The sequence below is a fragment of the Gadus macrocephalus genome, chromosome 10, assembly GCF_031168955.1.
Source record: "Gadus macrocephalus chromosome 10, ASM3116895v1".
Taxonomy (NCBI): Eukaryota; Metazoa; Chordata; class Actinopteri; order Gadiformes; family Gadidae; genus Gadus; species Gadus macrocephalus.
Genome location: NC_082391.1, coordinates 9,504,190 through 9,518,488, shown reverse-complemented (window position 1 = coordinate 9,518,488; position 14,299 = coordinate 9,504,190). Strand labels below are relative to the sequence as shown.

The 14,299-nt window shown below is 41.7% G+C and overlaps 1 protein-coding gene and 2 long non-coding RNA genes across 6 annotated transcripts in view; 1 reads left to right on the top strand and 2 right to left on the bottom strand.

The window, feature by feature from the left end:
• The window catches only part of uvssa (UV-stimulated scaffold protein A), a 483,727-nt gene that overhangs the window by 14,677 nt on the left and 454,751 nt on the right, over window positions 1-14,299 (top strand). For 3 of the 4 annotated variants that reach the window (XM_060062339.1, XM_060062337.1, XM_060062338.1), the window contains 3 exons: window positions 11,688-12,173; window positions 12,353-12,462; window positions 13,696-13,827. In XM_060062339.1, the coding sequence (XP_059918322.1) occupies window positions 11,688-12,173; window positions 12,353-12,462; window positions 13,696-13,827 (728 nt within the window). The remainder of the gene's footprint in view (window positions 1-11,687; window positions 12,174-12,352; window positions 12,463-13,695; window positions 13,828-14,299) is intronic. The other variant, XM_060062340.1, reaches the window with a different exon arrangement.
• On the bottom strand, window positions 538-769 carry LOC132465651 (uncharacterized). The gene is made up of 2 exons (XR_009527658.1): window positions 646-769; window positions 538-599 (listed from the first exon to the last, which is right to left on the bottom strand). It is a non-coding gene; the product is annotated as an uncharacterized LOC132465651 (long non-coding RNA).
• Window positions 1,838-14,299, bottom strand: part of LOC132465653 (uncharacterized) — a 39,394-nt gene continuing 26,932 nt past the window's right edge. Inside the window, exon 2 of the long non-coding RNA XR_009527660.1 lies at window positions 1,838-1,879. This is a non-coding gene — a long non-coding RNA (uncharacterized LOC132465653). The remainder of the gene's footprint in view (window positions 1,880-14,299) is intronic.

The following is a 14,299-nucleotide window of genomic DNA, read 5'->3' as shown; positions in this document are numbered from 1 at the left end:
TCAGTGCGGTAAAACTTCTCGCTTTTAAGTGCATATCTTGGATTAAGAGCAGCCACAAGGCGCTGAAAACCAACATCAGAGACAACGGAAAATGGCTGGTTGTCAGTAATTATCATTTCTGCAATAAGTATATCTATTTGCTTAGACTTCTCATCTGAATTGGCCCACTGTTTTTGTCGCTGAAACAGGTCTGCCACTGTAGGCTGGTGTGATGGTGCTTTCTGAGATTCCATTTCGCGCTGCTCCTTCTTTGCCGCTTCATATAATTCTTTATGGTGACTTCTGAGATGGGACCATAGATTAGATGTATTGGCCGTTTTAGCCACTGTAGCGCCAGTGCTGACCGAGACTTTGCATGCATTGCAAACTGCTTTACCTACACCACCTGACTGGCTGTAGTAGTCCCACACTACACTTTTGGCTCGTGTCTTTCCTGTTGGCACATCCATCTGCATTGGAGGAAAATAATGTGACACAAGTTAAATTGGGTAGCATAAGCAGTTGCAATCTAATACAGACATATTTAGAAAATAAATATTTGATACAAACTAGGGCCCGACCGATTTATCGGCCTGCCGATTTAATCGGCCGATTATAGCCTTTTTGAAAATAATCGGCATCGGCCAAAAAGACGCCGATTACAACCGATTTTTTTAATTTTTTTTTTATAAATGTTATTGCCATTAGTATCCTGCAGATTGCGCTCCTACTCGCCTTGCTAACTAACAACTTTAGCTGGAGTAAAAAAGAGGAGATTGAATTTTACCGTTGTTGGGAAAAATAACCTGCTGAGTACATCACATGTACATTATAAATATAGCTAACTCCTACCCTAGCCTGATGAGCACATCACATGGACACATTATAATATATAGTCAACTCTTGCTCTAAACCCAACAAACACATAACACAAACATGATAATATATAGTCAGGTCAAGGCCGGAGCTGAAGGCCCCATCTCCCAGGCAGGCAGATGGTGGACACTCAGACAATGCACCAGTATCATCTCCAGAACGGGAGAGCCACATTAATTTATCACACAGGAGACACCTCGAAGCTCTCCCCCACTAGAAGGAACACATGCAGATACTAGGGGCCTGAGAGCCACATTAAATTATCACACACAAGACATTTCAGGGGGGCACTCCCCCGTTTTAATTTATCACACCAGAGACACGAGGAACTCTCCCCGTTACGAAGCTCTCTCAGGGCCTGGGAGCCAAAACACACCGAACCGCACACACCTCAAACGCACACTCCTCATCGAGAGGAGGATACAGCATAAGACTGTATCACACAGGGACTCTTCACCTTCTTCTGCAGCAGACCTTCCACGGAGGCGAAGCTCCAGACGAACCATCAGCGCTGATTAGGGACTTAGACATATTCGATTTCTCACGCTTTATGACTCTGTATAACCGTTGCCACTTTACTTAATAAATCCAAGGTCCTCGTGCCGATAGACTTTATTACCTCTCCGTCTCATTTTATCTGGTCCAGTAGCTAGACAGACCGTTTTTCCCAACACCGTACAACATGAAAGCACGCTCGCTCAGGCAGCTGCGCGCTCACCTCACCAATGTACACAAGACGCGTTGTTTGAGCATGTTGTGCCTGTTTTTCTTTAGGTCCCAGGCCATGTTAATTTGTTATACTGTAGACTCTAACGGTGAGACCATACTGCTCAGCACGCACGTGTTAGTCACTGCTCACGAGCGCAGCACATTGGGAGTTAGTTATTTATTTTACATTTTACATTACACTCATTTTTTTTTTTGTTTTTTTTTTATCGGCCGATTAAATCGTAATCGTAATTTTTCTCTGAAAATAATCGGCATCGGCACTCAAAAATCTATATCGGTCGGGCCCTAATACAAACTAAATCTATTTTCAGACATTGTAAAAAAACAAACAAATAATAATTGTACATATAAATTGTAAATAATTTATAGTATGTCTCTATATAAAAATAGTCAAAATCATATAGATAAGCCTGTATATTTCTGTAAATATACGGCACTAGTAGTTTACTTAAAGTAAAAAAAAAAAAATGCAAACTACAGCACGTATAACCTCCTGATTCAAGAGTTTATTTTACGTCTAGTGGCTGTGCTGGGCTGCTTGTCGGCCTCTGGGTGGCGAGGTGAAACGAAAGCATTTAGGCATAATGTTTTCACGTCACAAATAAAGGCGAATTACAAAGAAGTATTTGGATCATTGTACCTAGCGCACATCAAATGCCAGCACTTTGAGATCACACCAGGCGTGATTAAATGGTCAAAGGGCCTGGGAACGCACAATAAAGAAACTAATAGACTGAACGTACAATGTGCCTTTAGGGCCTGAGTCGCGTAGTGTAGTGTTCATGAAGTTGTTTACCTAACACCAAGTTAGTTAGCGCAAGCCAAAATTAGCTAACAGAGATGCTGTCGTATCTCTGTAGCTACTGTCTACCGGTAACAAGATGTTACACCAGTTTGAAACGTAGCGACTGGCCAAAACTTAATTCTATTTAACTTAATTTGAGGGACATTGCGACCAATCACCGTTGGTTCTACCGTGCTGGGTAACTTGTTAGAGAACAAGGCTCTCACCAGAGCCGTAGATGGGAATGTATATAAGGCTCTGGCTGCAGATACTCGACCCTCTATGCTGGCTCTTACTCAGGCAGGCTATAAAGTAGCTAACAGGCTATCAAGTATCTAGCAGGCTCTAAATGGTTCGTCTTGGGAACAAACACAAACACGTTTTATTTGGTCTTCATTGACCATGGCTTTCAGACCACCTTTCGTGTAGAACTACAGACACGTTCACGTTTCCATGTGGGGTTTTAACAATAACTGTAGTAGGACTATACACCATGTTGAGACTGCTCTATGGACAACCTTTTCAGTGAGGAGTATTCGCTGTCATTCTGGTTGTCCTTGCGTGAGCTAAGGTTTGTGTCGTTATTACACAGATCAAATGGATCGGTTTCACAAATTAATAAACACCTTGTGGTGCGGTGCTTCTGCAACGTTGGTGTGTTTGTGACATATTGCAGGGGATATTGCTTCGTATATGCTTACCTCGAAGGAAATGTGTTTTCTCTGCTTTAAGTTGTATTCGCAGCACCGTCCTTAGCCCCACTTGGCCGTCTAGAAACCGCTCACGAGTCACATGGAGCATGAAGGCACCCCGCCCCGCTTGCAGCCTTGCGTGTTGATTGGTTGTATTCCGTGTGCCAAACAAATCAGATGCTGTGACGGGCGGGGCAACTTGGCAAGGCTCATGAATTCCAAGTGGCAAGAGCGGAAGGCGCGTTCAGAACGAAACGGCTGCAAAATTGGTTGTGAAAATTATATGAACTTATCAGTGGGAATTTATGGAAAGTATGGCCGATACCGATATCCCCAAAATGTTAAATATCGGCCCGATATATCGGTGCGGCCGATAATCGGTCGGGCCCTAATATTTTTTAATATAAAGTCAATGCGTACTTTGAATTCTTGCTCCACAGTGGACGCTGACCGGACATAGATGTGGGCTGTTCTGCTTGATCTGACTCCTCTGCATCTGCTTGCCCTGCCTGAGTTTCATCCTCAGAGCTCTCTGAATCATCTTTCTCTGCTTCTGGCTCAAACACTGCATCCTGATCTTCTTCATCAGACAACTCAATATCTGAGTTTCCATCAACAATTCAAAGTAAAATTCTCTCTGCTTCTGAGAATGACTCCCTTTCTTTTCATTTGAAAAAAAACAGAACAAAATGGAAGAAATAACTACAAATGTCCACTACGGAGGACATTTTTTAAACATGTAAATACTATGCTGAAATACATCTAAAATAATTCAGAGAATGTTTTAATGTTATATTATTATATAAGAGACTTATATAAAATATGCAAACAACATTCCAAGTCAAAATTTGCTAAATAAAAAGTATCATGCACTAGGGCTGGGCGATATGGGAAAAAGTTATATTTCGATTTTTTCGCCCTCAAAGTTTCCGATTTCGATTTTATATCACGATATGAACAAAATCACAATTTTTGTATAATTTCTTTTTATTTTCTGGTAAAAACGAAAATGTAATACACAAAAACAAATGTAATACACAAAAACAGCTTAACAAGCTCTTAGGTTTCACAGAACAAATTCTAGCAGCTTTAAAAAACAACAACGAAAAACATGAAGTGCATTTAACTTGTGCTGCAATGAAACAAAAAATTGTGCAATGCTGTTTCTCACAAGTTGCGAGCAAGGAAGACAAGTGTATCCACCATCTCAGGTTTTAAAGCTGCCCTGTGGCAGGTCACAATGTTCCCCCCTGTGCTAAATACCCTCTCTGAGGGTGTGCTGGTTGCAGGGATGCACAAATAGTGCTTTGCAAGGCCGGCAAGTCTTGGGAAGTTCCTTTCATTCACCTTCCACCATTGCAGTGGGTCCATCTCACTGTCTGCATCTGCTGCTGTCAAGTAGTTTTCGAGTTCCCGCTCAACACTCTGTCTGTCATTGAATGCTGGGCTGGATTCTGGTTTCTTAAAGAAGCTGCCCAATGACTTTTTTTGTGTCTTCAGGGGAGGGGGTACTGCAGCATCTCCTGCCTCTGCTTCCTCTGTTCTGACTGAAGTGGAGCAGTCCTCCAACATCTCAGACACTGCTCTCATTTTGATGGCATGAATGTTTTCTGGCTTAATGTATTCTGGCTTGAAACGCGGATCTACCAAAGTTGCAACATCCAGTAGTTCCTCAGTGTTCGGATCGGCATACTTTTCATCCAGGTATGACATGACTGTCATCTTCAATTCTTTGGTGAGCTGTGTTTCATCGTCGGATGGCTTGAGAATCTGTGTTCTGAAAAGTTGCAGCATCGGCTTGAGGTATGACACACTCGCATAATTTTCACTGGAGAGTGCATCAGTGAATTCCAGTAGTGGATGCAGGGCCCCATTGACAGATTCCAGGACATTTAGGTCTTGCCATGTAGGAACCAGTTGTCTCGTCTTTTTGTCTGCTCCCAAGACCTGAGCGATAGCTTTCTGCTGCTCCAGCATCCTCTCCACCATCTTCTGACGTGAACCCCACCTAGTGGGTGACTCAGTCACTAACTTGTGCTGGGGTAGATGACGCTCTTCTTGAGCAACAGCCAGATCTCTCTTCTTCTTCCACGAATAGCTGAAGGCAGCCACTGCTTTTTTACACACACCCACAGCACGCTCCACTTTCTTGTGCTTTCCGGCTTTCTCTGTGGGGTGGGGGGTGGGGGACAAACAAACAAACAAAAAAATTGAATAAGAAACCAGTATGAATATTTCTAATACAGAATAGTGCACATGAGGGGCTGGATATTCAAGACAGTATTTTTTAAATTAATAGACAAGGGCATGAATCCAGCATAGTTTGAATACCAGTTTATAATCTTTTGAGGTGGCAAATTAATCTTTGAGAAATAAATAAAGCATTTTAAGGGTGGCCTAATAAACATTATGAAGAGAAGGCCTTGACTCTCATTGTAAAACGTTCTTGTCTTTTTTCTTAAATAATAGTTTAAAAAATATATAATAATGAACATTCGTTTTTTTCATATTTATATGACCTGAAAATACAATTAAGGTATGCAATTCTGCTATTCAACTTACCAACAGCTGAGTGAAGTCGGTGGCCAAAGCACTGTAGGCGAGTCCAGTTGTTGAGGGTGGTTGCTTTTACTATATTTGCTCCACTATCTGTGGTAATGCAAACTTGTTTGCTTTCACTTAGCCCCCACGAACCAAGCGATTCTGTCAGCCCTGATGCAATTGCCTCGGCAGTATGGTCTTCAGGAAAGTATGCCGTTTGGTGGCATTTGCTCTTCATAGCCCAGTCTTGGTCAATATAATGAGCAGTGAGGCTCAAATATGGTTCGGAAGTTCGACTTGACCACAAGTCCGATGTGGTGGCGAAGTATGCCACAGCCCGCAGGTCCCTCTCAACCATCCCTCTGCACTCCGCATACAGTTGTGGGATTGCTGTGTGCGAGAAGTGTTTGCGCCCTGGGAGTTGATAACGAGGGTCAATCACTCTCATTAGGTTTTTAAATTCTTCCTTTCGACAGTGCGTATTGGCAGCATGCCTTTTGCGAGGAATTGTGTGATTGCGTGTGTAATAGGGCTGTAACGATACACAAATTCACGATTCGGTTTGTATCACGATTTTTGACCCACGGTTCGATACATCCCACGATTCTTTTAAATTTAAAAAGCATTTTATTTAAACAACACTTAAATACCAATTATCTTAATGTAACATTTAATAACAAATAATTTGGAACACTGAACAGATTTGAACCGAAAGAATACTATTAAAGTATAGCTAAATTAATAAAGAAATAACCAAAGATTGCAGTTGGAGGATGCTTTTTGCTGGTAGGCATAATAGGGCCCCTTTAACTGTTTGGTTGGTTTATTCAAATATCCTTATTAGCGCTTCTTATTAGGCTATGTAGCTTAAATAATGACATAATCAGGCCGTATAGAATGCAACATGTTTAATAGCCTAACTTTCAATAGATGAGGAAAAACATGAACGTCGCAATAACGAGGCATAGTGTTACGAGTAGCATATGTGTGTGCGGGAGAATGGCAGTGTGCGTATGCGTGTGTGAGTGACGTCAGCGAGTGAGTGGACGAGCGAGGAGAGCGAGCGGTAGCGCGTGTGTCTAGTGAAGAAGCAAACGAGTCCGGTAGAATAAAGTACCCATCCTGTCAATAATCGGTGGCCGCTTCATTACGACCTATAAGCAGACAAACTGCCAGTTAAATCACACAAAACAATAGAGACAGGATCACACAGGCAATGTTTTTCGCGCTTGGCCCACTCTGGATAAATGTCGTTCATATCGCATATGAGGACTTCGACGGCTGTGGAGAAATGCAATCCTCCGTAGCCACGGAGAGCTGTGATCACAGAGAGGGCATCTCGTCACATATTTACGGCATCGATAGGGGGGGGCGCTGTCAGCAGACTATTATTTCGATAAATTATTAGCAAATTTCAATCTGACAATTTGACCGAAGAGTTAGAAAGGGCATATCGCGCTTCTGCCTTCTCACACCGCGAGACAGGTTCGTGGCTTTGAGTATCGCGATTTTCGGTTTGATACGCGTATCGTTACAGCCCTAGTGTGTAACGTCTTTGTGTCGTTTCGATGTTTTTTCATACGGCGCGATGCTGGAAAGAGCGGACATTATGGTCTGTTGATATGGCTTCCTTTTACTGGTGCTGGAAGAGGGGGCATTACATGTCTTGCATAACTGTGCGTGCTCTAGTGGGTGGCATTGTCTTAAATGCTGAAACAAATTGCTGGCGTTTCCTGTTTTAGTAGCTACGTTCCTTCTACATATTTTGCACAGTGTATTACGCTGTTGTTCGTCCGACTTCAAATACCCAAAGTACCTCCAAGCAGCCGAACTTCTCAGACCCTTCTTTTCAACAATCTCCTCCTGGGCAGTACTATCATTTAATTGCTGTTCAGAACTCCCGTCTACAGAGTTCTCGCTCATTTTTAAAGTCTGAACTGTCTTGCTGCAAACTTAACTGCGGCTTCGCGCTGCTGCTAGCTACACGTGTGTGTATGTTGTTGTGTCTGCACAACCACACGTGATGTGGCTTGCTTCCAACTGATTGGTTACGTGCGGCGCTGTATTCGCGGGTCTGTGAAAACATTGATTTATTTTATTTTTTTTTGAAGGCGTCGGCTAATCGAACGTCTCATTTAAAACCGTAGAAAAAAATTACATCGCGATTAAAATCAAAATCGAAAAATCGCCCAGCCCTATCATGCACTTACTTTTCCTTTTCCCATAAAAAGTGCTTGGACTGATGCACAGCAAAAATCACAGTGTACATTGTACTCTATGGGTGTACATTTAACACTAATTTCGGGGTATATATAGGTCCAAGAGTTCAGTGTTCGCTGAACACTGTTAGAAGAGCAAAATATGTACTCCAAATTTAGAGTTACATTTGAACACTTTGAGAGTGCAAATGTACTCTATTAGTGGTACTTTTGGGCACTCATTCAGTGCTTCCTTACACCTGCAGTGTAAACCTAGAACCCCAGAGAGAGAAAATATGTACTCCAAGTCAGTGCTTTGTAGCACTTCGCAGAGCTGATTATTTAATACTTCTAGAGTGAGAATGTACTCTGACTGGTGTACAACCAACACCTTTGAGGTGAATTATCAACACTTCATGAATGAATAGTCTACACATTAGATTCTTGCTGCTGTTGTTGTTACAGTGCATACATATATAATATAGTTAACATTATAGTTAAACTTTAATTATTTTACATCAAGAACCATATTTAGTTTTACATTTATATGATGTGACAAACAACTTGAAAATAAATAAATAAATGTGTCCCTGTCAACCAATTAAAGGGGAATTCCGGTGTAAAACGAATTTGGGATATGTTTTGTATGATAATGAGTTGAAACGTTGGTTTTTTAGCACAAAAAAACGCATATAGACGCTTTCTTCAGTTGGCTGTTTTTAGCCGATTCTATCAAAACGCTATAAACTTGGAACAATGGGGCAGTGGTTATGGTAAAAACTAAATCGCTATTTTAAACCATTTAAAAGGCTAGAAGTAGCCCGACACTTCTTTGGTAGTTCAATAAGGGTATTAACATATAAAACAAGGCATTGAGAACTTTGTAAGTGTACAGATTGTTTATTAAAAAGTACATTTTATACACACAATACCATCAGTAGATCACCCGTCGACGCCATTTTGTTTTCAAGACTCGATAAGTAGATTGGCAAACACAGAGATTGTGACATCCATCAGCAACACACAAGCTCTGGCGGCATGCCATGGGACCTTTTAAAAATAAAATAAAAATTATCAGGATACAATTACCCTGTGAAACTTCACTACACGATCCACAGCTTCCCGGATACTGATTTTGACAGCTCCCTTCTTTCCACTTGGAGGTGGTGGCAGGAGGTAGACCAGCGGGAGATGCGAGGCCATGTCACTATCCCAACCTGAAAAGGGAGAGCACATACTTTGAGCATGAAATACACCTGATGAAAGCACATGACACAACATAAAAGGTTCAAAAAGTTCTTGTCAATAAATAGTCAGCATCTAAAAAGGTGGCCAAATACAAACAGGTTATTATCATAGGACTAGGGATGGGCATAATTAATCGATGCTCGATAATTGAGCGTTAAGAAATGCGTCGATCAATTTATATTGTTATCGATCAAAAGGACGTTGTGTTGCATACTGTGAGTCTTGAAGCATTTAATTGAATATAACCCTGCCGACTGGTGGAAAGTGAATGGAAGAAGGTTCCCCAGGCTGTCAAAGTTAGCGCGACAATACCTCTGCATCCCCGCAACTTCGGTCCCGTCAGAGCGGGTGTTTTCTGCTGCTGGACTGACAGGTACAAGGCTGCGTTCGCGTCTGACCCCCGAGCATGTTAACATGCTTATATTCCTAAACAAAAATATGTAGGCTGGAGTTACTGTATGCTATGGACAGTAGGGACAGTCACCACCGTATGTGAGTCGCTCTTTTCTTTCTTAATGTGTTGACTCTCGCTCCGCTTGGTGCCTCTTGGAGTCGTTACATTTTGCCAAAACTGTGATATTTTAGCAACAAGTCCAGCCTTATATATGTTCAATAAGGTATTGCTTTTAGATAGACTAGTTCATGCAATTGTTTGTAAATGGGTGGCTTATCTTTTTGTTGCGAGCCTTTTCCGCGCGCCGGCTGCAGGCATTATATGTCGGCCTTTTCCCCCCCTTTTTTTCATAACAGTTATACAGTTTAATGCCCACTTTTAGCCTACTGCCTTTGTTTGATTATTGTTGTCCGATAAGTTCTCTACTTATTGTAATTGGAATAGGCTACAGATTTAGTCTTGTTGAATCGTTTCCAAACCTTTAAGAGCGCCTGTAGGCGCATTGTTCGGACTTTACGAGCGCCGCATAGGCCTATAACCTATAATGCCTGTATTTATTATTTTAAAACTGTTAAACAGTTGTAGGTCTTCAAGTTAACTGTATTGTATTAATTTTGGCCCATACATTATTGTTGGAATAAAGATTTCATTGATAAAAACATTAGAAAAAAAACATAGAAAAAAGTAGGACCCGGGGAACATAGGACCCGGGGAACATAGACACGCTCCCACTAAATTAAAGCCACGTGCCTCGTTAGCATTAGCTAAAAATGGTAACGAGGCGTTAGCTAAATTGAAGACATGTGCCTCATTAGCATTGGCCATTAAGTTTGACGTTAGCTAAAATCGTTAGCTATCAGTTGGTTATCAGATCTAAAAGACGAAGAAATGCTGAATATTCTGCATTCAGGGTTTCTGCAGGTTTGAACAAGTTAAATTTAAGCCTCTAATACCTTCTTAAGACCCATTATGAATACAATTTCTGACCTATATGAAGGACATACGCACAACTAACTATGAAACATAGAAACCCTGTGCATTATTCACTTGGTACTTTTCTTACCTGTTTACATTCCCGTGAAGTTCAAACATGTCTTCGCTCACTCGGAGCAATTCCTTGGCGATATTGATTCGATCCTCTCTAGTCAACCGTCTCTGCCGAAACAGTTTGCCGCGTAGTGTGGAAGAAGACAACCGGTCACATGTCTCTAGATTCAACCAATGAGAAGGCGCAGCGAGCCAATGACGAATCGAAACCTAAACCGACGTGCCGCCGGGATAGTTGGACACTCAACCATTGTACACTCAGGGAGTCCATCATCCTAAAATAAACACTTCAATTACTCTACACCAGCATTATACTTAGAGACAACACCCAAGAGTGTTTCTGGTACACCCCAAAAAATGTACTTAGTGCCTATTCAACACCAAAGTGTATAAAATCTACTCTGGTCATGAATACTCTGGGATTTTAACATTCTGCGATTTGCTGTGTGGACGCCATTTTCAAGAAGGAGGAAGTATTTGTACCAAAGCCCCACCCCCTCACATTTGGTATCATTGAAAAGCCCTAAATGTCCTCTGTAGATAGCAAAAGGAGTTAATGCAGTAGTATGCTATGGGTGGGAGATATTCAGGTTTACAAATGTCCTCCACAGAGGACAAATGCTCGTTTTAACCAAACGAAAGTTTAGCCACTTGGGGACCATAGGCAGGCTAGGGGAACTCATATTTATGTTAGGAAAACTCATAAAGTGAGATTTTCATGCCATGGGACCTTTAACATAGTGCTGAAAATAATGCAGAATTATATTTGGTACAATGTTGAATTTGGAATAAAATCAACTAGTCTGAATCTGGATAGGCAAACGCCAATTTACAAGTGTCATGTTAGAGAGCCATTCTTCCCATACAGAGCAGGTGGAACCCAGTGCTGATTAACTGTGTCATGAAACACCTACTTGCAAGTACACCTCTTACTGACAATTGCTAGGAAAAGGTGTTTTCAGAGAGTATTTTTAGAACTACAGACCTTTTCTGACAGCCAATGAGAATGGTATCTACAGTTTGTTGGAGACTGCATGGCTGAGCTTGCTCTATGTATCAGATGTTCAAGACAAGTCACAGATTGATGCAGTAATGAGCGGAGGAGGCTGAGACTAGCTCCCTAAGAGAGTTCCTGTTTGAACGCCATTGAGACACAGCTGCCCCACATAACAGTCCAATCCTTCTTCTGTGATCTTCAGAGTCCCACCAGGAAATTGAGACGACTGTAACGGAGATGAAGTCGTGTCTGAAGTTGCTGCTCCCTGATGAGTTCGGCCTCTCGGACCAAACGGCTCCAGGCCCTGACAGCCGGACCCTGGGAGATACAGCCACGGGGGGCCGGGGGCCGGCCAGCAGACAGCTTTCTGAGGAGCACCGGCCTGGGTCCAGCCTCACAGCGGAGGAAGCAATAGGGAAGGAGAAGAATGGAGGGAACAATGAAAGGAGACAAGAGGAAGATGAGAAGAATTGTCTGGACGCTAGGATGGAAGAAAAAACTTCACTAGAGACATTTGAGACGGTGGAATTGGAAGGAAGAGAGGAGCTTAGAATGAAACAAGAGGAAAAGGAGGTTGACAGAGATGAGGAGGAGACTTGGATGAATGATGTTTCTTATGAGGATGTTTTCATTAGAAACTCTGGTCTCATATCTCATTCGTACACTCTGAACATCAATGTAGAGTCTGGTGTGTATCATGTATTATAATATAATCAAAATTGTATTATTAGAATTATATTCTAATCACAATTCATCTTTCCAAATACATTTGTGATTACACCCAATGCATTAATATGAATACAATTTGACAATTTGATTTAGATCTTACGATGCATTATAGTGTACTCCTCTCCTTCCCTCTCTTAGACGTCCAGGTTAAAGAGACAGATGATAACGAAGCTGTGGTTTCCACATTAATTGAACTCCATCGCTTGATCACCACAAAACACCTGCCAGCCGTAAAGAGCTGGGTACAAGTAAGTACACACTCCTATTCACTCACTCACTCACTCACTGCCTCGCTGTAGCTTTGTAACAGTCTATATTAACTACTGTCTGTGTAACCATGTTACTGTCTCTTACTACTGTCTGTGTTCCCATGTTACTGTCTCTCTTACTACTGTCTGTGTAACCATGTGACTGTCTCTCTTACTACTGTCTTTTTAACCATGTTACTGTCTCTCTTACTACTGTATGTGTAACCATGTTACTATGCTTGTGTCTCTCTTCCTACTTTCATTGTAACCATGTGTCTGTCTCTCTTCCTACTGTCTTTGTAACCATGTGACTGTCTCTCTTCCTACTGTCTGTGTAACCATGTGACTATGTTTCTGTCTCCTACTACTATCTGTGTAACCATGGTACTGTCTCTCTTACTACTGTCTCTATAACCCTGTGACTGTCTCTCTTCCTACTGTCTGTGTAACCATGTGACTGTCTCTCTTACTACTGTCTATGTAACCATGTTACTATATTTCTGTCTCTCTTCCTACTGTCTGTGTAACCATGTGACTGTTTCTCTACCTACGGTCTGTGTAACCATGTTACTATGTTTCTGTCTCTTACTACTGTCTGTGTAACCATGTTACTGTCTCTCTTACTACTGTCTGTGTAACCATGTTACTGTCTCTCTTAGTCCTGTCTCTGTAACCATGTCACTGTCTCTCTTCCTAATGTCTGTGTAACTATGTGACCGTCTATTACTACTCGCTGTGTAACCATGTTACTATATTTCTGTCTCTCTTCCTACTGTCTGTGTAACCATGTGACTGTCTCTCTTCCTACTGTCTGTGTAACCATGTTACTATGTTTCTGTCTCTCTTACTACTGTCTGTGTAACCATGTTACTGTCTCTCTTAGTCCTGTCTCTGTAACCATCTCACTGTCTCTCTTCCTACTGTCTGTGTAACCATGTAACCGTCTCTTACTACTGTCTGTGTAACCATGTTACTATGTTTCTGTCTCTCTTCCTACCATCTGTGTAACCATGTTTCTATGTTTCTGTCTCCCTTACTACTGTCTGTATCCATGTTACTGTCTCTCTTACTTATGTCTGTGTAACCATGTGACTGTCTCTCTTCTTACTGTCTGTGTAACCATGTTACTATGTTTCTGTCTCTCTTACTACTGTCTTTGTTACCATGTGACTGTGTCTCTTCCTACTGTCTTTGTGACCATGTGACTGTCTCTCTAACTGTATCTCTATGCAGGTTTTCACCAGGTCGGGCCCCGAGCAGCTGCAGTTGTTGAGGTCAGCGCTCCGACTGAAGATGTCTTTAGAGTCGCTCCTGAAGAAAGAGAAGTTGCTCCACATTGATTACAAGACCAGGATACGGAAAGTGGTGAGTCCTTATTAAATAGCATTAAACAGTGATCAGTTAAACATAAAGCTGATAGTTAAAGGATGTTTGCTGTGCATTTAATCTGTTATGTTAGTTCACATTATAAGAGAATATTGTAGGAAATAAAAAGGATATAGAGAGAATCTGAGTGAAAAAGTTCACTCATCTCTGTTTCTGAATATTTTGCTGGCAGTGGCGTCAAATAAACGTGGTTTCATGGTTTCAAAAGCGAATCTTGAGTTTGGATTTACCAGCTCTTACCATACTCTATAGCAGTATGAGATGGGAGGAAGCTTACTTTATTTAAACTTACAGTTTTCCACGGGTGGACATTACAACCTTTCTACATTTATGATGTCTATTTTTGCGCCACATACGATACTTCTAAAGGCCCATTCACACCCTACAGTAATTACGGATACGGACCGTTTCGTCCGGTCCCAGAGGTGTTTCGTCCGTCAATGGGTCCATC